The following is a 24,984-nucleotide window of genomic DNA, read 5'->3' on the forward strand; positions in this document are numbered from 1 at the left end:
GTACAGTGTTATAGTCTCCTATGGGATAATAATGATCAGTATAAGAGATCAGTATGTGCAGTGTTATAGTCTCCTATGGGATAATAATGATCAGTATAAGAGATCAGTGTGATCAGTGTTATAGTCTCCTATGGGATAATAATGATCAGTATAAGAGATCAGTGTGTGCAGTGTTATAGTCTCCTATGGGATAATAATGATCAGTATAAGAGATCAGTGTGTGCAGTGTTATAGTCTCCTATGGGATAATAATGATCAGTATAAGAGATCAGTGTGTTTTCCCATAAAAATAAACATATGTGGTATCGCCTCGTGTGTAAATGTCCGAACTATAAAAATATATCATCAATTAAACCGCACAGTCAATGGCGTACGCACAAAAAAAGTCCAAAATAACGTATTTCTGGTCACTTTTTATATCATGAAAAAATGGATAAAAAGCGATCAATAAGTCCGATAAATGCAAAAATGGTGCCGCTAAAAACTTCAGATCACGGCGCAAAAAATTAGCCCCAATACCGCCCCATAAGCGGTAAAATAAAGTTATAGGGGTCAGAAGATGATAATTTTAAACGTATACATTTTCCTGCATGTAGTTATGATTATTTCCAACCTATATAATTCGGGGATCATTATAATCGTATGGACCTACAGGATAAAGAGAAGGGGGCATTTATACCGAAAAATGTACTGTGTAGAAACGGAAGCCCCCAAAAGTTACAAAATGGCGTTTTTTCTTCATTTTTGTCTCACAATGATTTTTTTTCCCGTTTCGCCGTAGATTTTTGGGTAAAATGACTGATGTCACCGCAAAGTAGAATTGGTGGCGCAAAAAATAAGCCTCATATGGATTTTTAGGAGCAAAATTGAAAGGGTTATGATTTTTAAAAGGTGATGAGGAAAAAACGAAAGTGCAAAAACTGGAAAACCCGTGGTCCTTAAGGGGTTAAGGACAGGAGACGAACATTATCCCTCCCATTACACCCATCTCTTATTTTTATGTTTTTCTCTATTTCCAGCTTTCTGGACGATTGGTTCATCCGTTTCCGTCCTTCCGATTCCTGTTGGATGTCTCTTCTCATCCGTTTCCGTCCTTCCGATTCCTGTTGGATGTCTCTTCTCATCCGTTTCCGTCCTTCCGATTCCTGTTGGATGTCTCTTCTCATCCGTTTCCGTCCTTCCGATTCCTGTTGGATGTCTCTTCTCATCCGTTTCCGTCCTTCCGATTCCTGTTGGATGTCTCTTCTCATCCGTTTCCGTCCTTCCGATTCCTGTTGGATGTCTCTTCTCATCCGTTTCCGTCCTTCCGATTCCTGTTGGATGTCTCTTCTCATCCGTTTCCGTCCTTCCGATTCCTGTTGGATGTCTCTTCTCATCCGTTCCCTTCATCCAGTTCTTTCTCTTCCTCTTGATGAATTTGCATTTTCTTCTCGTTTTCAAGTTGAAGATTTCATTGGACCTGTTCTTCTCCGATCCAAGAAAGAGGAGGAGTTTCTAAGAACGGACTATAGTTCATAGACTCCATACTGAGTGACTGTTCCATTATATGTAGCATACGAGGTTGCGCCTAGTAACGTTTTCTCTCTATACTGTTATCTTTTAACTATTTTGCTGCTGGGAGTTCAGTAAAAGAAAGATACTGCACAATGTGAGCCTCCTGTCTTTAATAAAATCTGTTTTTTCCAGCACCAAGAATAGGAAAATCTCCAATCATACTGTAGTATAGAGCTCAGTCACTACTAAATGATACACAAAAACATTACATATAACTTCTCATTACCCTTATTTACCTACATAGGTCACATGACCCCCGGTGTTGGGTTTGGCTGCTGCTAAGGTTTATTATAAGGTTTATTCTTTGGTTAATTAATCATCAAAAAAGAAACATCACATTTATCTCCATCACCTGAGATCTTAAATTTCTATTATTATTTTCCCTATCAGTCTCCTGTGTGACTTCTCTCATGTATAACAAGATATGATCTACTTGTAAAACATTTCCCACATTCTGAACATGAATATGGCTTGTCTCCTGTGTGACGTCTTTCGTGTTTAACGAGATGTGATTTTTGTACAAAACATTTCCCACATTCTGAACAAGAATATGGCTTCTCTCCTGTGTGACTTCTCTCATGTATAACAAGCTGTGATTTACGTATAAAAGATTTCCCACATTCTGCACATGAATATGGCTTCTCTCCTGTGTGAATTCGCTCATGTATGATAAGATCAGATTTTTGTGTAAAACATTTCCCACATTCTGAACACGAATATGGCTTCTCTCCTGCATGATATTTCTCATGTATAACAAGTTGTGATTTAATTGTAAAACGTTTTCCACATTCTGAACAAGAATATGGCTTTTCCCTTGTATAATTTCTTTCATGCCTAACAAGATGTGACTTACTTGTAAAACATTTCCCACATTCTGAACATGAATACGGCTTCTCCCCTGTGTGAATTCTCTCATGTGTAACAAGATCTGATTTTTGTGTAAAACATTTCCCGCATTCTGAACATGAATATGGCTTATCTCCTGTGTGATATCTCTCATGTCTAACAAGATGTGATTTACTTGTAAAACATTTCCCACATTCTGAACATGAATAGGGTTTCTCTTCTCCATGTCTTCTCCATTGTGTTACATCAAACTGGATGATTCCTTTCCCTTCCTGACCCATCCATGTGGTAACTGTCTGTGGGAGGTAAAGAGAAGGTTCCTCATGATCAGGAGGATTATTATAGGATAGATCTGGATGGACATTAGGGGTAAGGAGGTCTTTTCCTGAGGAGCGCTCCATGATCTCTCCATGTTCTCCTGAGGAGCGCTCCATGATCTCTCCATCTTCTCCGGAGGAGCGCTCCATGATCTCTCCATCTTCTACTTTAATATTTAGAGATAACATGACGTTTCCCTCGGAGTTCTTCCTTGGACGTTCTGTAAAGATAAAGAATTCGATACATTTATAACCTTTTAACTTGAGATTATATTCTAGGGTAGAGGGTGATTACTGGAAAATCAGTGTCAGAGGGCCCCCTATCTGCTCCATGAGATAGTGCGGCTGATCATTACATCTGGTGACCCCAAATCCGGAGCCTGGTGATCTACCCGGAGAGGACCCACAGGCGACCCCCCCCCCCAGAGAGGACCCACAGGCGGCCCCCCCCCCCCCAGAGAGGACCCACAGGCGGCCCCCCCCCCCCCAGAGAGGACCCACAGGCGGCCCCCCCCCCCCAGAGAGGACCCACAGGCGGCCCCCCCCCCCCCAGAGAGGACCCACAGGCGGCCCCCCCCCCCCCCCAGAGAGGACCCACAGGCGCCCCCCCCCCCCAGAGAGGACCCACAGGTGACCTTGGAGAGGACCTCTATGTGCAGTCACCTCCCTCAGGTCCTGACGAAACATAACACAGGGGATCACTGGGGCCTGAAGGGTTAATGTAATGTAGATCTAAGGTGAAGCCTCCACTGAAGAAACCTCTGAATCCCCTCTGTAATTCATTAATACATCCCTGGGGTAACACCTCCTGGAAATATTACATCCCTGGGATAACACCTACTGGAATTATTACATCCCTGGGGTAACACCTCCTGGCATTATTACACCCCTGGGGTAACACCTCCTGGAATTATTACATCCCTGGGATAACACCTCCTGGCATTATTACATCCCTGGGATAACATCTCCTGGCATTATTACATCCCTGGGATAACACCTCCTGGCATTATTACATCCCTGGGATAACACCTCCTGGCATTATTACACCCCTGGGGTAACACCTCCTGGCATTATTACACACCTGGGGTAACACCTCCTGGAATTATTACATCCCTGGGATAACACCTCCTGGCATTATTACATCCCTGGGATAACATCTCCTGGCATTATTACATCCCTGGGATAACACCTCCTGGCATTATTACATCCCTGGGATAACACCTCCTGGCATTATTACATCCCTGGGGTAACACCTCCTGGCATTATTACATCCCTGGGGTAACACCTCCTGGCATTATTACACACCTGGGGTAACACCTCCTGGAATTATTACACACCTGGGGTAACACCTCCTGGCATTATTACACACCTGGGGTAACACCTCCTGGAATTATTACAAACCTGGGGTAACACCTCCTGGAAATATTACAACCCTGGGGTAACACCTCCTGGAATTATTACACACCTGGGGTAACACCTCCTGGAAATATTACATCCCTGGGGTAACACCTCCTGGCATTATTACATCCCTGGGGTAACACCTCCTGGCATTATTACATCCCTGGGGTAACACCTCCTGGCATTATTACACACCTGGGGTAACACCTCCTGGAATTATTACACAACTGGGGTAACACCTCCTGGAATTATTACATACCTGGGGTAACACCTCCTGGCATTATTACATACCTGGGGTAACACCTCCTGGCATTATTACATACCTGGGGTAACACCTCCTTGCATTATTACATACCTGGGGTAACACCTCCTGGAATTATTACATACCTGGGGTAACACCCCCTGGAATTATTACATACCTGGGATAACACCTCCTGGAATTTCCTCCTTCACTTCCCTCATACACAGGTGATGGCCGCTCATCCTCTCTTCTTCATCCTCCACTTTATTATTAGTCAGATCTCCCCCCTGATGTGACATATAGAACAATTCACTACAATACAGCAGACAGGAGGAGCAACAGAGACCCCCAAAATCTATGACTGCAGGACCCCCCTATAGAGATATAGGATCAGCCTCATCTACCTGATGGTTCTCTGGGACATTTCCCTCTGGACAGTCCTGGGAATACAGAGGGCAGGGACACCTCTCGGGTGGATTTCTATCAATGACTCCATCTGTAGGGAACACACAGGGAATGAATACATCAGTGCTGGATACATTTCTATGTTACTAGGTAGTGAGAGTGATATCTATATATATGTCTCCTCTTACCTTGTGATGTGAGGGGCCGGTGATCCTCCATCATGACTATGTCCTGGTACAGATCCTTGTGTCCTTCTACATACTCCCACTCCTCCATGGAGAAATAGACCGCCACATCCTGACACCTTATAGGAACCTGACACACAATGATACCGTCATCACCAGACCCCTCCATTACTGTATAATGTCCCAGCAGTGTCACCTCTCTAATCATCACCAGACCCCTCCATTACTGTATAATGTCCCAGCAGTGTCACCTCTCTAATCATCACCAGACCCCTCCATTACTGTATAATGTCCCAGAAGTGTCACCTCTCCAGTCATCACCAGACCCCTCCATTACTGTATAATGTCCCAGCAGTGTCACCTCTCCAGTCATCACCAGACCCCTCCATTACTGTATAATGTCCCAGCAGTGTCACCTCTCTAATCATCACCAGACCCCTCCATTACTGTATAATGTCCCAGCAGTGTCACCTCTCTAATCATCACCAGCCCCTCCATTACTGTATAATGTCCCAGCAGTGTCACCTCTCTAATCATCACCAGACCCCTCCATTACTGTATAATGTCCCAGCAGTGTCACCTCTCTAATCATCACCAGACCCCTCCATTACTGTATAATGTCCCAGCAGTGTCACATCTCCAGTCATCACCAGACCCCTCCATTACTGTATAATGTCCCAGCAGTGTCACCTCTCTAATGATCACCAGACCCCTCCATTACTGTATAATGTCCCAGCAGTGCCACCTCTCTAATCATCACCAGACCCCTCCATTACTGTATAATGTCCCAGCAGTGTCACCTCTCTAATCATCACCAGACCCCTCCATTACTGTATAATGTCCCAGCAGTGTCACCTCTCCAGTCATCACCAGACCCCTCCATTACTGTATAATGTCCCAGCAGTGTCACCTCTCCAGTCATCACCAGACCCCTCCATTACTGTATAATGTCCCAGCAGTGTCACCTCTCTAATCATCACCAGACCCCTCCATTATTGTATAATGTCCCAGCAGTGTCACCTCTCCAGTCATCACCAGACCCCTCCATTACTGTATAATGTCCCAGCAGTGTCACCTCTCCCGTCATCACCAGACCCCTCCATTACTGTATAATGTCCCAGCAGGGTCACCTCTCATCACCAGACCCCTCCATTACTGTATAATGTCCCAGAAGTGTCACCTCTCCAGTCATCACCAGACCCCTCCATTACTGTATAATGTCCCAGCAGTGTCACCTCTCTAATCATCACCAGAACCCTCCATTACTGAATAATGTCCCAGCAGTGTCACCTCTCCAGTCATCACCAGACCCCTCCATTACTGTATAATGTCCCAGCAGGGTCACCTCTCCAGTCATCACCAGACCCCTCCATTACTGTATAATGTCCCAGCAGTGTCACCTCTCCAGTCATCACCAGACCTCTCCATTACTGTATAATATACCAGCAGTGTCACCTCCCCAGTCATCAACAGACCCCTCCATTACTGTATAATGTCCCAGCAGTGTCACCTCTCTAATCATCACCAGACCCCTCCATTACTGTATAATGTCCCAGCAGTGTCACCTCTCCAGTCATCACCAGACCCCTCCATTACTGTATAATGTCCCAGCAGTGTCACCTCTCCAGTCATCACCAGACCCCTCCATTACTGTATAATGTTCCAGCAGTGTCACCTCTCTAATCATCACCAGACCCCTCCATTACTGTATAATGTCCCAGAAGTGTCACCTCTCCAGTCATCACCAGACCCCTCCATTACTGTATAATGTCCCAGCAGTGTCACCTCTCCAGTCATCACCAGACCCCTCCATTACTGTATAATGTCCCAGCAGTGTCACCTCTCCAGTCATCACCAGACCCCTCCATTACTGTATAATGTCCCAGCAGTGTCACCTCTCTAATCATCACCAGACCCCTCCATTACTGTATAATGTCCTGCAGTGTCACCTCTCTAATCATCACCAGACCCCTCCATTACTGTATAATGTCCCAGCAGTGTCACCTCTCCCGTCATCACCAGACCCCTCCATTACTGTATAATGTCCCAGCAGGGTCACCTCTCATCACCAGACCCCTCCATTACTGTATAATGTCCCAGAAGTGTCACCTCTCCAGTCATCACCAGACCCCTCCATTACTGTATAATGTCCCAGCAGTGTCACCTCTCCAGTCATCACCAGACCCCTCCATTACTGTATAATGTCCCAGCAGGGTCACCTCTCCAGTCATCACCAGACCCCTCCATTACTGTATAATGTCCCAGCAGTGTCACCTCTCCAGTCATCACCAGACCCCTCCATTACTGTATAATGTCCCAGCAGTGTCACCTCTCATCACCAGACCCCTCCATTACTGTATAATGTCCAGCAGGGTCACCTCTCCAGTCATCACCAGACCCCTCCATTACTGTATAATGTCCCAGCAGTGTCACCTCTCCAGTCATCACCAGACCCCTCCATTACTGTATAATGTCCCAGCAGTGTCACCTCTCTAATCATCACCAGACCCCTCCATTACTGTATAATGTCCCAGCAGTGTCACCTCTCCAGTCATCACCAGACCCCTCCATTACTGTATAATGTCCCAGCAGTGTCACCTCTCCAGTCATCACCAGACCCCTCCATTACTGTATAATGTCCCAGCAGTGTCACCTCTCTAATCATCACCAGACCCCTCCATTACTGTATAATGTCCTGCAGTGTCACCTCTCTAATCATCACCAGACCCCTCCATTACTGTATAATGTCCCAGCAGTGTCACCTCTCCAGTCATCACCAGACCCCTCCATTACTGTATAATGTCCCAGCAGTGTCACCTCTCTAATCATCACCAGACCCCTCCATTACTGTATAATGTCCCAGCAGGGTCACCTCTCTAATCATCAGCAGACCCCTCCATTACTGTATAATGTCCCAGCAGTGTCACCTCTCTAATCATCACCAGACCCCTCCATTACTGTATAATGTCCTGCAGTGTCACCTCTCTAATCATCACCAGACCCCTCCATTACTGTATAATGTCCCAGCAGTGTCACCTCTCCAGTCATCACCAGACCCCTCCATTACTGTATAATGTCCCAGCAGTGTCACCTCTCTAATCATCACCAGACCCCTCCATTACTGTATAATGTCCCAGCAGGGTCACCTCTCTAATCATCACCAGACCCCTCCATTACTGTATAATGTCCCAGCAGTGTCACCTCTCCAGTCATCACCAGACCCCTCCATTACTGTATATTGTCCAAGCAGTGTCACCTCTCCAATCATCACCAGACCCCTCCATTACTGTATAATGTCCCAGCAGTGTCACCTCTCTAATCATCACCAGACCCCTCCATTACTGTATAATGTCCAGCAGGGTCACCTCTCTAGTCAGCAGCTCAGTGATCCTGTGGGTGAGTTCTAGGATCTTCTCCTCATGTATCAGTGAGTGAGGTGGAGGCTCCATGATGGGGCCCCGGGCCCTGCTCCGTCCTCCTGACTCATGGAGATGGCTGCTGGGGGCCACACACTCCCCCCATGTCTTCTTCACTATGGTGTAATCCTGTGTATGGAGAGAGAAATGTAGATGGGGGACAACAATGGTGGAAATGTAGATGGGACAACAATGGTGGAAATGTAGATGGGACAACAATGGTGGAAATGTAGATGGGGGACAACAATGGTGGAAATGTAGATGGGGGGACAAGTGGAAATGTAGATGGGGACAACAATGGTGGAAATGTAGATGGGGGACAACAATGGTGGAAATGTAGATAGGGGGACAACAATGGTGGAAATGTAGATGGGGACAACAATGGTGGAAATGTAGATGGAGGGACAACAATGGTGGAAATGTAGATGGGGGACAACAATGGTGGAAATGTAGATGGGGGACAACAATGGTGGAAATGTAGATGGGGGGACAACAATGGTGGAAATGTAGATGGGGGACAACAATGGTGGAAATGTAGATGGGGGACAACAATGGTGGAAATGTAGATGGGGACAACAATGGTGGAAATGTAGATGGGGGACAACAATGGTGGAAATGTAGATGGGGGACAACAATGGTGGAAATGTAGATGGGGACAACAATGGTGGAAATGTAGATGGGGGACAACAATGGTGGAAATGTAGATGAGGGGACAACAATGGTGGAAATGTAGATGGGGGGACAACAATGGTGGAAATGTAGATGGGGGACAACAATGGTGGAAATGTAGATGGGGACACAACAATGGTGGAAATGTAGATGGGGACACAACAATGGTGGAAATGTAGATGGGGACAACAATGGTGGAAATGTAGATGGGGGGACAACAATGGTGGAAATGTAGATGGGGGGACAACAATGGTGGAAATGTAGATGGAGACAACAATGGTAGAAATGTAGATGGGGGACAACAATGGTGGAAATGTAGATGGGGACAACAATGGTGGAAATGTAGATGGGGACAACAATGGTGGAAATGTAGATGGGGACAACAATGGTGGAAATGTAGATGGGTCACCTCACCTCTCCGGTCAGCAGGTGGAGGATCTCCAAGGTGAAGTGTAATATTCTCTTAGTCATCTCATTCCTGTCCTTGTCCATCCTTGGGGGTCATTCAGGAGAAGAGGAGACAACTGGATCAGCTGGAGGGGATAGTCCTTGAGAAAAGGAAGAACCAGAATCACAGAACCAGCGACACACTGTAACAAACCTCCTCCTCATGTAATCTCCTTACTACTGGGGTGACACACTGTAACAAACCTCCTCCTCATGTAATCTCCTTACTACTGGGGTGACACACTGTAACAAACCTCCTACTCCTCATGTAATCTCCTTACTACTGGGGTGACACAATGTAACAAACCTCCTCCCCATGTAATCTCCTTACTACTGGGGTGACACACTGTAACAAACCTCCTCCTCATGTAATCTCCTTACTACTGGGGTGACACACTGTAACAATCCTCCTCCTCCTCATGTAATCTCCTTACTACTGGGGTGACACAATGTAACAAACCTCCTCCCCATGTAATCTCCTTACTACTGGGGTGACACACTGTAACAAACCTCCTCCTCATGTAATCTCCTTACTACTGGGGTGACATACTGTAACAAACCTCCTCCTCATGTAAACTCCTTACTACTGGGGTGACACACTGTAACAAACCTCCTCCTCGTGTAATCTTCTTACTACTGGGATGACACACTGTAACAAACCTCCTCCTCATGTAATCTCCTTACTATTGGGGTGACACACTGTAACAAACCTCCTCCTCATGTAATCTCCTTACTACTGGGGTGACACACTGTAACTAACCTCCTCCTCATGTAATCTCCTTACTACTGGGGTGACACACTGTAACAAACCTCCTCCTCATGTAATCTCCTTACTACTGGGGTGACACACTGTAACAAACCCCCTCCTCATGTAATCTCCTTACTACTGGGGTGACACACTGTAACAAACCCCCTCCTCATGTAATCTCCTTACTACTGGGGTGACACACTGTAACAAACCTCCTCCTCATGTAATCTCCTTACTACTGGGGTGACATACTGTAACAAACCTCCTCCTCATGTAAACTCCTTACTACTGGGGTGACACACTGTAACAAACCTCCTCCTCATGTAATCTCCTTACTACTGGGGTGACACACTGTAACAAACCTCCTCCTCATGTAATCTCCTTACTACTGGGGTGACACACTGTAACAATCCTCCTCCTCATGTAATCTCCTTACTACTGGGGTGACACACTGGAACAAACCTCCTCCTCATGTAAACTCCTTACTACTGGGGTGACACACTGTAACAAACCTCCTCCTCATGTAATCTCCTTACTACTGGGGTGACACACTGTAACAAACCTCCTCCTCATGTAATCTCCTTACTACTGGGGTGACACACTGTAACAAACCTCCTCCTCATGTAATCTCCTTACTACTGGGGTGACACACTGTAACAAACCTCCTCCTCATGTAATCTCCTTACTACTGGGGTGACACACTGTAACAAACCTCCTCCTCATGTAACCTCCTTACTACTGGGCTGACACACTGTAACAAACCTCCTCCTCATGTAACCTCCTTACTACTGGGGTGACACACTGTAACAAACCTCCTCCTCATGTAATCTCCTTACTACTGGGGTGACACACTGTAACAAACCTCCTCCTCATGTAATCTCCTTACTACTGGGGTGACACACTGTAACAAACCTCCTCCTCATGTAATCTCCTTACTACTGGGATGTGGAGTGGATAATCCGATCACAAAAAAAGTGGAACATCTGAAGGAGCGCAGACCTCTAAGGGTTAGGTTATAATGAATGGTTTATTATAAAAGATGCAACGCAACATAAAAACAGCGTTTCCAGCCCGTACCGGGCTCTTCCTCAGGCAGTAATAGGAACAGGTAGTTACACGTATACATTTAAAACAAACTTGTGTTTTACTTCCGGGTCCGGTATCAAAAACCCCGAAACCGCATCATAAGATCCAAAGTAAGAGATGGCACCAATGAATAAAAATACAATAAAATTAGAAGGAGAACATTGCTACACATGTGGCTATGCTGGGAGAGATGTGTATGGATGAAATTTCAAACATTACCGGTGTCGTTTAAGAGACCGCTGGCGCAGGCGCAAATGGTGTTGGTCTTCTGAGCGGCTGACGGTCGGATGTGAGAGATCGTAGTTGACGCATGCGCAGCAGTGCAAGTGATAAACCTAAAGGCTGGACTCGTATGGTACTTCTATATCGGTAAGGACAGTTGGCAAGTTTCATCCAATTACTTCTTTTACCTCATTTAACCCATGGGGGGACAATGTACGGAGTGTAAACATCCAAAATATTTCCAGTCTCTTCTGCTGTTCCAGTTTCTTCAGCTGTTCCAGTTTCTTCAGCTGTTCCAGTTTCTTCAGCTGTTCCAGTTTCTTCAGCTGTTCCAGTTTCTTCAGCTGTTCCAGTTTCTTCAGCTGTTCCAGTTTCTTCAGCAGCATAGGCATCTTGCTGCACCCAAATATGCCATGGTCATACTACCTTCAAATCTACCACTACGGGTGACACATTTCCGATCAAACATCATCACAAGTGCACCACAGATTACGTCATCTATCTGATAGACTGTACCCGTTGCTCACTCCAATATATAGGTCGGACCACCAGACCCCTTCATCTGAGACTAAATCAGCACAGGCTAAACATGAAAAGACAATTTCTCTTACACGGATTATCTAAACATTCCACTATTTCACACCCAGGACTAGATCCCCCCATCACTATTAAACCTATTGACTCTGTACCCAAAACGGCTAACAATCGTTTTGAACAGCTGAAGAAACTGGAACAGCAGAAGAGACTGGAAATATTTTGGATGTTTACACTCCGTACATTGTCCCCCCATGGGTTAAATGAGGTAAAAGAAGTAATTGGATGAAACTTGCCAACTGTCCTTACCGATATAGAAGTACCATACGAGTCCAGCCTTTAGGTTTATCACTTACACTGCTGCGCATGCGTCAACTACGATCTCTCACATCCGACCGTCAGCCGCTCAGAAGACCAACACCATTTGCGCCTGCGCCAGCGGTCTCTTAAACGACACCGGTAATGTTTGAAATTTCATCCATACACATCTCTCCCAGCATAGCCACATGTGTAGCAATGTTCTCCTTCTAATTTTATTGTATTTTTATTCATTGGTGCCATCTCTTACTTTGGATCTTATGATGCGGTTTCGGGGTTTTTGATACCGGACCCGGAAGTAAAACACAAGTTTGTTTTAAATGTATACGTGTAACTACCTGTTCCTATTACTGCCTGAGGAAGAGCCCGGTACGGGCTGGAAACGCTGTTTTTATGTTGCGTTGCATCTTTTATAATAAACCATTCATTATAACCTAACCCTTAGAGGTCTGCGCTCCTTCAGATGTTCCACTTTTTTTGTGATCGGATTATCCGCTCCACTTCTCTATTGATGTGCTGGACCCTGCTACCCAGAGCCCAGAGGAACCTGGATGCTGCGACCCTTCTCTAAATTCTAAGTGACTGCAGGTGTTATACTCTGAGCAGAACATCGTAAGGTAAGGGACCACCCTGCTGGCCCATTTATCTAACTATTTACACAGAAAGTTACCTTGTTTACCTGCACGAGGTGCGCACCGTTCTCTTTCTTGTATTCCTTACTACTGGGGTGACACACTGTAACAAACCTCCTCCTCATGTAATCTCCTTACTACTGGGGTGACACACTGTAACAAACCTCCTCCTCATGTAATCTCCTTACTACTGGGGTGACACACTGTAACAAACCTCCTCCTCATGTAATCTCCTTACTACTGGGGTGACACACTGTAACAAACCTCCTCCTCATGTAATCTCCTTACTACTGGGGTGACACACTGTAACAAACCTCCTCCTCATGTAATCTCCTTACTACTGGGGTGACACACTGTAACAAACCTCCTCCTCATGTAATCTCCTTACTACCGGGGTGACACACTGTAACAAACCTCCTCCTCATGTAATCTCCTTACTACTGGGGTGACACACTGTAACAAACCTCCTCCTCATGTAATCTCCTTACTACTGGGGTGACACACTGTAACAAACCTCCTCCTCATGTAATCTCCTTACTACTGGGGTGACACACTGTAACAAACCTCCTCCTCATGTAATCTCCTTACTACTGGGGTGACACACTGTAACAAACCTCCTCCTCATGTAATCTCCTTACTACTGGGGTGACACACTGTAACAAACCTCCTCCTCATGTAATCTCCTTACTACTGGGGTGACACAATGTAACAAACCTCCTCCTCATGTAATCTCCTTACTACTGGGGTGACACAATGTAACAAACCTCCTCCTCATGTAATCTCCTTACTACTGGGGTGACACACTGTAACAAACCTCCTCCTCATGTAATCTCCTTACTACTGGGGTGACACACTGTAACAAACCTCCTCCTCATGTAATCTCCTTACTACTGGGGTGACACACTGTAACAAACCTCCTCCTCATGTAATCTCCTTACTACTGGGGTGACACAATGTAACAAACCTCCTCCTCGTGTAATCTCCTTACTACTGGGGTGACACACTATAACAAACCTCCTCCTCATGTAATCTCCTTACTATTGGGGTGACACACTGTAACAAACCTCCTCCTCATGTAATCTCCTTACTATTGGGGTGACACACTGTAACAATCCTCCTCCTCATGTAATCTCCTTACTACTGGGGTGACACACTATAACAAACCTCCTCCTCATGTAATCTCCTTACTATTGGGGTGACACACTGTAACAAACCTCCTCCTCATGTAATCTCCTTACTACTGGGGTGACACACTGTAACAAACCTCCTCCTCATGTAATCTCCTTACTACTGGGGTGACACACTGTAACAAACCTCCTCCTCATGTAATCTCCTTACTACTGGGGTGACACACTGTAACAAACCTCCTCCTCATGTAATCTCCTTACTACTGGGGTGACACACTGTAACAAACCTCCTCCTCATGTAATCTCCTTACTACTGGGGTGACACAATGTAACAAACCTCCTCCTCGTGTAATCTCCTTACTACTGGGGTGACACACTATAACAAACCTCCTCCTCATGTAATCTCCTTACTATTGGGGTGACACACTGTAACAAACCTCCTCCTCATGTAATCTCCTTACTACTGGGGTGACACACTGTAACAATCCTCCTCCTCATGTAATCTCCTTACTACTGGGGTGACACACTGTAACAAACCTCCTTCTCATGTAATCTCCTTACTACTGGGGTGACACACTGTAACAACCCCCCTCCTCATGTAATCTCCTTACTACTGGGGTGACACACTGTAACAACCCCCCTCCTCATGTAATCTCCTTACTACTGGGGTGACACACTGTAACAAACCTTCTCCTCATGTAATCTCCTTACTACTGGGGTGACACACTGTAACAAATCTCCTCCTCATGTAATCTCCTCACTACTGGGGTGACACACTGTAACAATCCTCCTCCTCATGTAATCTCCTTACTACTGGGGTGACACAATGTAACAAACCTCCTCCTCATGTAATCTCCTTACTACTGGGGTGACACACTGTAACAAACCTCCTCCTCATGTAATCTCCTTACTACTGGGGTGACACACTGTAACAAACCTCCTCCTCATGTAATCTCCTTACTACTGGGGTGACACACTGTAACAAACCTCCTCCTCATGTAATCTCCTCACTACTGGGGTGACACACTGTAACAAACCTCCTCCTCATGTAATCTCCTCACTACTGGGGTGACACACTGTAACAAACCTCCTCCTCATGTAATCTCCTTACTACTGGGGTGACACACTGTAACAAACCTCCTCCTCATGTAATCTCCTTACTACTGGGGTGACACACTGTAACAAACCTCCTCCTCATGTAATCTCCTCACTCCCCGACCAGGAACTTCCTTGTGTTTGTGAGATGCTGGTGGTGTAGGACCTGTGATGATGTCAAAATCATGTGATCAGTACGTGTGGGGGCGGGGCTTAGCAGTATAAAAGATATCGGGATGAAGGACCTGTGAGGACGGTCATGTGACAGGAGTGGGCGGAGTTTATCAGGATAGAAGAGATCTCGGATGGAGGACCTGTGAGGACGGTCATGTGACAGGAGTGGGCGGAGTTTATCAGGATAGTAGAGATCTCGGATGGAGGACCTGTGAGGATGGTCATGTGACAGGAGTGGGCGGAGTTTATCAGGATAGTAGAGATCTCGGATGAAGGACCTGTGAGGATGGTCATGTGACAGGAGTGGGCGGAGTTTATCAGGATAGTAGAGATCTCGGATGAAGGACCTGTGAGGATGGTCATGTGACAGGAGTGGGCGGAGTTTATCAGGATAGTAGAGATCTCGGATGAAGGACCTGTGAGGACGGTCATGTGACAGGAGTGGGCGGAGTTTATCAGGATAGAAGAGATCTCGGATGGAGGACCTGTGAGGATGGTCATGTGACAGGAGTGGGCGGAGTTTATCAGGATAGAAGAGATCTCGGATGAAGGACCTGTGAGGACGGTCATGTGACAGGAGTGGGCGGAGTTTATCAGGATAGTAGAGATCTCGGATGAAGGACATGTGAGGACGGTCATGTGACAGGAGTGGGCGGAGTTTATCAGGATAGTAGAGATCTCGGATGAAGGACATGTGAGGACGGTCATGTGACAGGAGTGGGCGGAGTTTATCAGGATAGTTGAGATCTCGGATGAAGGACCTGTGAGGATGGTCATGTGACAGGAGTGGGCGGAGTTTATCAGGATAGTAGAGATCTCGGATGAAGGACCTGTGAGGATGGTCATGTGACAGGAGTTCTGACCTTAATGGTGAAGTTTATGGTGAGTTCTGTGATTTTGTCTCTGACGATTATTGTTCTAATTCTTTATTTATTAAGATCAGAGCAGTAAAGGGTTAATAATGAATTGTGGTGATGAAAACCTTTAGTATAACCAAACATGATTAGTCAGGAGCAGCCAATCAGTGTGGAGCGCCGGGGATATAATGTCCACACTAAGTCATTTCTGTCAGTGTAGAGAAGAGCGGTGTCATTATCCGGTGTAGAGAAGAGCGGTGTCATTATCCGGTGTAGAGAAGAGCGGTGTCATTATCGGTGTAGAGAAGAGCGGTGTCATTATCAGTGTAGAGAAGAGCGGTGTCATTATCAGTGTAGAGAAGAGCGGTGTCATTATCCGGTGTAGAGAAGAGCGGTGTCATTATCAGTGTAGAGAAGAGCGGTGTCATTATCAGTGTAGAGAAGAGCGGTGTCATTATCAGTGTAGAGAAGAGCGGTGTCATTATCGGTGTAGAGATGAGCGGTGTCATTATCAGTGTAGAGAAGAGCGGTGTCATTATCAGTGTAGAGAAGAGCGGTGTCATTATCAGTGTAGAGATGAGCGGTGTCATTATCAGTGTAGAGAAGAGCGGTGTCATTATCAGTGTAGAGATGGGCGGTGTCATTATCAGTGCAGAGAAGAGCGGTGTCATCAGTGTAGAGATGAGCGGTGTCATTATCAGTGTAGAGAAGAGCGGTGTCATTATCAGTGTAGAGATGAACGGTGTCATTATCAGTGTAGAGATGAGCGGCGACGTTATCCGGTGTAGAGAAGAGCGGCGTCATTATCAGTGTAGAGATGAGCGGTGTCATTATCAGTGTAGAGAAGAGCGGTGTCATTATCAGTGTAGAGATGAACGGTGTCATTATCAGTGTAGAGAAGAGCGGTGTCATTATCAGTGTAGAGAAGAGCGGTGTCATTATCAGTGTAGAGAAGAGCGGTGTCATTATCAGTGTAGAGAAGAGCGGTGTCATTATCAGTGTAGAGAAGAGCGGTGTCATTATCCGGTGTAGAGATGAGCGGTGTCATTATCAGTGTAGAGATGAGCGGTGTCATTATCAGTGTAGAGAAGAGCGGTGTCATTATCAGTGTAGAGATGAACGGTGTCATTATCAGTGTAGAGATGAGCGGCGACGTTATCCGGTGTAGAGAAGAGCGGTGTCATTATCCAGTGTAGAGAAGAGCGGTGTCATTATCAGTGTAGAGAAGAGCGGTGTCATTATCAGTGTAGAGATGAGCGGTGTCATTATCAGTGTAGAGAAGAGCGGTGTCATTATCAGTGTAGAGAAGAGCGGTGTCATTATCAGTGTAGAGATGGGCGGTGTCATTATCAGTGTAGAGAAGAGCGGTGTCATTATCAGTGTAGAGAAGAGCGGTGTCATTATCAGTGTAGAGAAGAGCGGTGTCATTATCCGGTGTAGAGAAGAGCGGTGTCATTATCCGGTGTAGAGATGGGCGGTGTCATTATCAGTGTAGAGATGAGCGGTGTCATTATCAGTGTAGAGAAGAGCGGTGTCATTATCAGTGCAGAGATGAGCGGTGTCATTATCAGTGTAGAGAAGAGAGGTGTCATTATCAGTGTAGAGAAGAGCGGTGTCATTATCAGTGTAGAGATGAGCAGTGTCATTATCAGTGTAGAGAAGAGCGGTGTCATTATCAGTGCAGAGATGAGCGGTGTCATTATCCAGTGTAGAGATGAGTGGTGTCATTATCAGTGTAGAGATGAGCGGTGTCATTATCAGTGTAGAGAAGAGCGGTGTCATTATCCGGTGTAGAGAAGAGCGGTGTCATTATCAGTGTAGAGAAGAGCGGTGTCATTATCAGTGTAGAGATGAGCTGTGTCATTATCAGTGCAGAGAAGAGCGGTGTCATTATCCAGTGTAGAGATGAGCGGCGACGTTATCCGGTGTAGAGAAGAGCGGTGTCATTATCAGTGTAGAGAAGAGCGGTGTCATTATCAGTGTAGAGATGAGCGGTGTCATTATCCGGTGTAGAGATGAGCAGCGACGTTATCCGGTGTAGAGAAGAGCGGTGTCATTATCAGTGTAGAGAAGAGCGGTGTCATTATCCGGTGTAGAGATGAGCGGTGTCATTATCCGGTGTAGAGATGAGCGGCGACGTTATCCGGTGTAGAGAAGAGCGGTGTCGTTATTCTCTGCAGATTTGTATTTATATTATTAGTTTTTTATTGTTTTACGTTTGTTTTTTTTATAAGGATATAATAAGAGGAATGACAGAGGGAACGTCCAGAGAGAATAATAGAAATATAATATTTAAATTAGAGACAAAACATAGAATCTCCAAGGTCAGTGGGGTTAATTATTATTCATATTCAGTGGGGTTAATTATTATTCATATTCAGTGGGGTTAATTATTATTCATATTCAGTGGGGTTAATTATTATTCATATTTAGTGGGGTTAATTATTATTCATATTCAGTGGGGTTAATTATTATTCATATTCAGTGGGGTTAATTATTATTCATATTTAGTGGGGTTAATTATTATTCATATTCAGTGGGGTTAATTATTATTCATATTCAGTGGGGTTAATTATTATTCATATTCAGTGGGGTTAATTATTCATATTCAGTGGGGTTAATTATTATTCACATTTAGTGGGGTTAATTATTATTCATATTCAGTGGGGTTAATTATTCATATTCAGTGGGGTTAATTATTATTCATATTTAGTGGGGTTAATTATTATTCATATTTAGTGGGGTTAATTATTATTCATATTTAGTGGGGTTAGTTATTATTCATATTCAGTGGGGTTAATTATTCATATTTAGTGGGGTTTATTATTCATATTTAGTGGGGTTAATTATTATTCATATTTAGTGGGGTTAATTATTCATATTTAGTGGGGTTAATTATTCATATTTAGTGGGGTTAATTATTATTCATATTTAGTGGGTTTAATTATTATTATTATTATTCAGTGGGGTTAATTATTATTCATATTTAGTGGGGTTAATTATTCATATTTAGTGGGGTTTATTATTCATATTTTGTGGGGTTAATTATTCATATTTAGTGGGGTTAGTTATTCATATTCAGTGGGGTTTATTATTCATATTTAGTGGGGTTAATTATTATTCATATTTAGTGGGTTTAATTATTATTATTATTATTATTCAGTGGGGTTAATTATTCATATTCAGTGGGGTTAATTATTCATATTCACTGGGGTTAATTATTCATATTTAGTGGGGTTTATTATTCATATTTAGTGGGGTTAATTATTATTCATATTTAGTGGGTTTAATTATTATTATTATTATTATTATTCAGTGGGGTTAATTATTCATATTCAGTGGGGTTAATTATTCATATTCACTGGGGTTAATTATTCATATTTAGTGGGGTTAATTATTATTCATATATAGTGGGGTTATTTATTATTCATATTCAGTGGGGTTAATTATTTTTCATATTTAGTGGGGTTAGTTATTATTCATATTTAGTGGGGTTAATTATTCATATTCAGTGGGGTTTATTATTCATATTCAGTGGGTTTAATTATTATTATTATTATTCAGTGGGGTTAGTTATTATTCATATTTAGTGGGGTTAATTATTCATATTCAGTGGGGTTTATTATTCATATTTAGTGGGTTTAATTATTATTATTATTCAGTGGGGTTAATTATTATTCATATTTAGTGGGGTTTATTATTCATATTCAGTGGGGTTTATTATTCGTATTTAGTGGGGTTAATTATTATTCATATTTAGTGGGTTTAATTATTATTATTATTATTATTATTATTATTATTATTATTCAGTGGGGTTAATATTCATATTTAGTGGGGTTTATTATTCACATTTAGTGGGGTTATTTATTATTCATATTTAGTGGGGTTAATTATTATTCATATTTAGTGGGGTTAATTATTATTATTCATATTCAGTGGGGTCAATTATTATTCACATTTAGTGGGGTTATTTATTATTCATATTCAGTGGGGTTAATTATTCATATTTAGTGGGGTTAATTATTATTCATATATAGTGGGGTTATTTATTATTCATATTCAGTGGGGTTATTATTCATATTCAGTGGGGTTAATTATTCATATTCAGTGGGGTTAATTATTCATATTTAGTGGGGTTAATTATTATTCATATATAGTGGGGTTATTTATTATTCATATTCAGTGGGGTTATTATTCATATTCAGTGGGGTTAATTATTCATATTCAGTGGGGTTATTATTCATATTCAGTGGGGTTTATTATTCATATTCAGTGGGGTTTATTATTCATATTCAGTGGGGTTATTATTCATATTCAGTGGGGTTTATTATTCATATTCAGTGGGGTTTATTATTCATATTCAGTGGGGTTTATTATTCATACTCAGTGGGGTTTATTATTCATATTCAGTGGGGTTATTATTCATACTCAGTGGGGTTTATTATTCATATTCAGTGGGGTTATTATTCATATTCAGTGGGGTTATTATTCCTATTTAGTGGGGTTAATTATTCATATTTAGTGGGGTTAATTATTATTCATATTTAGTGGGGTTAATTATTATTCATATTTAGTGGGGTTAATTATTATTCATATTTAGTGGGGTTAATTATTCATATTTAGTGGGGTTAATTATTCATATTTAGTGGGGTTAATTATTCATATTTAGTGGGGTTAATTATTCATATTTAGTGGGGTTAATTATTCATATTTAGTGGGGTTAATTATTATTCATATTTGGTGGGGTTTATTATTATTCATATTTAGTGGGGTTAGTTATTATTCATATTTAGTGGGGTTTATTATTCATATTCAGTGGGGTTTATTATTCATATTTAGTGGGGTTAATTATTATTCCTATTTAGTGGGGTTAATTATTATTAATATTTAGTGGGGTTAATTATTATTCATATTCAGTGGGGTTAATTATTATTCATATTCAGTGGGGTTAATTATTATTCATATTCAGTGGGGATAATTATTATTCACATTTAGTGGGGTTAATTAATATTCACATTTAGTGGGGTTAATTAATATTCACATTTAGTGGGGTTAATTATTATTCATATTTAGTGGGGTTAATTATTATTCATATCCGGTGTAGAGAAGAGCGGTGTCATTATCAGTGTAGAGAAGAGCGGTGTCATTATCGGTGTAGAGATGAGCAGTGTCATTATCAGTGTAGAGAAGAGCGGTGTCATTATCAGTGTAGAGATGAGCGGTGTCATTATCAGTGCAGAGAAGAGCGGTGTCATTATCAGTGTAGAGATGAGCGGTGTCATTATCAGTGCAGAGATGAGCTGTGTCATTATCAGTGTAGAGAAGAGCGGTGTCATTATCAGTGTAGAGAAGAGCGGTGTCATTATCAGTGCAGAGATGAGCAGTGTCATTATCAGTGTAGAGAAGAGCGGTGTCATTATCCGGTGTAGAGATGAGCGGTGTCATTATCAGTGTAGAGATGAGCGGTGTCATTATCAGTGTAGAGATGAGCGGTGTCATTATCAGTGCAGAGATGAGCTGTGTCATTATCAGTGTAGAGAAGAGCGGTGTCATTATCAGTGTAGAGAAGAGCGGTGTCATTATCAGTGCAGAGATGAGCGGTGTCATTATCAGTGTAGAGAAGAGCAGTGTCATTATCAGTGTAGAGATGAGCGGTGTCATTATCAGTGTAGAGAAGAGCGGTGTCATTATCAGTGTAGAGATGAGCGGTGTCATTATCAGTGCAGAGATGGGTGGTGTCATTATCCGGTGTAGAGAAGAGCGGTGTCATTATCAGTGCAGAGAAGAGCGGTGTCATTATCAGTGTAGAGAAGAGCGGTGTCATTATCAGTGTAGAGAAGAGCGGTGTCATTATCAGTGTAGAGAAGAGCGGTGTCATTATCCAGTGTAGAGATGAGCGGTGTCATTATCAGTGTAGAGATGGGCGGTGTCATTATCAGTGTAGAGATGAGCGGTGTCATTATCAGTGTAGAGAAGAGCGGTGTCATTATCAGTGTAGAGAAGAGCGGTGTCATTATCAGTGTAGAGATGGGCGGTGTCATTATCAGTGTAGAGATGAGCGGTGTCATTATCAGTGTAGAGATGGGCGGTGTCATTATCAGTGCAGAGAAGAGCGGTGTCATTATCAGTGCAGAGAAGAGCGGTGTCATTATCAGTGCAGAGAAGAGCGGTGTCATTATCAGTGCAGAGAAGAGCGGTGTCATTATCAGTGCAGAGAAGAGCGGTGTCATTATCCGGTGTAGAGATGAGCGGTGTCATTATCAGTGCAGAGATAAGCGGTGTCATTATCTGGTGTAGAGATGAGCGGCGACGTTATCCGGTGTAGAGAAGAGCAGTGTCATTATCAGTGTAGAGAAGAGCGGTGTCATTATCAGTGTAGAGAAGAGCGGTGTCATTATCAGTGTAGAGAAGAGCGGTGTCATTATCCGGTGTAGAGATGAGCGGCGACGTTATCCGGTGTAGAGAAGAGCGGTTTCGTTATTCTCTGCAGATTTGTATTTATATTATTAGTTTTTTATTGTTTTACGTTTGTTTTTTTTATAAGGATATAATAAGAGGAATGACAGAGGGAACGTCCAGAGAGAATAATAGAAATATAATATTTAAATTAGAGACAAAACATAGAATCTCCAAGGTCAGTGGGGTTAATTATTATTCATATTCAGTGGGGTTAATTATTATTCATATTCAGTGGGGTTAATTATTATTCATATTCAGTGGGGTTAATTATTATTCATATTCAGTGGGGTTAATTATTCATATTCAGTGGGGTTAATTATTCATATTCAGTGGGGTTAATTATTCATATTCAGTGGGGTTAATTATTCATATTCAGTGGGGTTAATTATTATTCACATTTAGTGGGGTTAATTATTATTCACATTTAGTGGGGTTAATTATTATTCATATTCAGTGGGGTTAAATATTCATATTCATTGGGGTTAATTATGATTCACATTTAGTGGGGTTAATTATTATTCACATTTAGTGGGGTTATTTATTATTCATATTCAGTGGGGTTAATTATTCATATTTAGTGGGGTTAATTATTCATATTTAGTGGGGTTAATGATTATTCATATTTAGTGGGGTTAATTATTATTATTCATATTCAGTGGGGTTAATTATTATTATTCATATTCAGTGGGGTTAATTATTATTATTCATATTTAGTGGGGTTAATTATTATTATTCATATTCAGTGGGGTTAATTATTATTATTCATATTCAGTGGGGTTAATTATTCATATTTAGCGGGGTTAATTATTATTCATATTTAGTGGGGTTAGTTATTATTCATATTCCGTGGGGCTAATTATTATTCATATTTAGTGGGGTTAATTATTATTCATATTTAGTGGGGTTAATTATTATTCATATTTAGTGGGGTTAGTTATTATTCATATTCAGTGGGGTCTATTATTCACATTTAGTGGGGTTAATTATTATTCATATTTAGTGGGTTTAATTATTATTATTCAATGGGGTTAATTATTATTCATATTTAGTGGGGTTAATTATTCATATTTAGTGGGGTTAATTATTATTCACATTTAGTGGAGTTAATTATTATTCACATTTAGTGGGGTTAATTATTATTCACATTTAGTGGGGTTAATTATTATTCACATTTAGTGGGGTTAATTATTATTCACATTTAGTGGGGTTAATTATTATTCACATTTAGTGGGGTTATCATTGGTTTCTATGGAATAATATGGGTGAATGACACAATGGAATGTCCATAGAGAATAATGGGAAGTAAAATGCAGCAGAGTCCTATACAATCCATGTGATTCTGCTGCACAGCGCACACTACGGAATTTAAGTAGCAAATTTTTTTCTGAAGATTTTCTTTGTGTTATATTGAGCAGAAAGTGTTGCTGGATAATTCAGTCGGTGTGCGGGACTTTGGGAATTTTCGAGTGGAAATTCACCGCTTGATAAGGCTGCATTCACATTCCCTCCCTACAGTTCCCTCACTTTAATGAGCCGTCAGTGTCTCCGCTCAGATGGTGACTCCGGTCGGCTCATTTCTTCACCGGTTCTGGTTTAGTGACCCGACCTTGTGGTTTACTGCGGTTTTAGTTCCAGTCACAAAACTGAATACGGGGCAAAATTGAACTGAGCGGAGTCAAATAGTGCGTCGTCCTCAGGGGAATGAAGCCAAGGGTAATTCTCCCACCATATGTTATTATATAGACTCAATCATGTCCGCCCATATACTGCAATCCCATTAGAAGGAGCAGCTCGTGATACTGCTCACTGGGTGAAGGGATATAATGCCGTGGAACTCCAGGTACCTCAGACATATGGCCATCACCATTGGTTCCTGCACATGACACCCGCGCCCCATCTTGTAGTTGTTCTCACATATACAGTGTTGTATTCAGGTACCTCAGACACTCCTGTGTCCTGTGGAGGAAAAGAAGCTATAGGCTCATAGAGTTTGTTACGGTCCCGGCGTTTGGCAAATAGATTAGACGGAGCGCATACCTGCAGTGGCAGAGAGCCGTAACAGCCGGATACTGCGCGCTCCGTACATGTGTTTACAGCGACTGACGTTATATCCAGTCGCAGCCTGTCAACGTCAGGAGTAGCTGCGCCCCCGTCAGTAGAGGGGCGTGGCTGGATATCCCGACGCTGTCAGTTATGTCATAGAGCGGTCCGTAATGAAGTGTATCTGATGTGTACTGCTATAGTTAGAACCACG

At 42.8% G+C, this 24,984-nt stretch overlaps 1 protein-coding gene across 2 annotated transcripts; it reads right to left on the bottom strand.

The window, feature by feature from the left end:
* Positions 1-1,633: 1,633 nt before the first annotated feature.
* Positions 1,634-15,436, bottom strand: LOC130298132 (zinc finger protein 182-like). Of its 2 annotated transcripts, XM_056551037.1 has the most exons (7): positions 15,333-15,436; positions 9,446-9,579; positions 8,312-8,491; positions 4,950-5,076; positions 4,761-4,852; positions 4,535-4,643; positions 1,634-2,938 (listed from the first exon to the last, which is right to left on the bottom strand). In XM_056551037.1, the coding sequence occupies exons 2-7, from the start codon at positions 9,521-9,523 to the stop codon at positions 1,941-1,943; spliced, it is 1,584 nt and encodes a 527-aa protein (XP_056407012.1). In that variant the 5' UTR covers positions 9,524-9,579; positions 15,333-15,436; the 3' UTR covers positions 1,634-1,940. The 2 variants fall into 2 exon arrangements, with proteins under 2 accessions (XP_056407012.1, XP_056407013.1); XM_056551038.1 differs by lacking the exons at positions 8,312-8,491; positions 9,446-9,579; positions 15,333-15,436 and adding an exon at positions 5,418-5,460 and having other exon boundaries at positions 4,950-5,142.
* Positions 15,437-24,984: the final 9,548 nt, after the last annotated feature.

This window comes from Hyla sarda (genome assembly GCF_029499605.1).
Source record: "Hyla sarda isolate aHylSar1 chromosome 1 unlocalized genomic scaffold, aHylSar1.hap1 SUPER_1_unloc_23, whole genome shotgun sequence".
NCBI lineage: Eukaryota > Metazoa > Chordata > Amphibia > Anura > Hylidae > Hyla > Hyla sarda.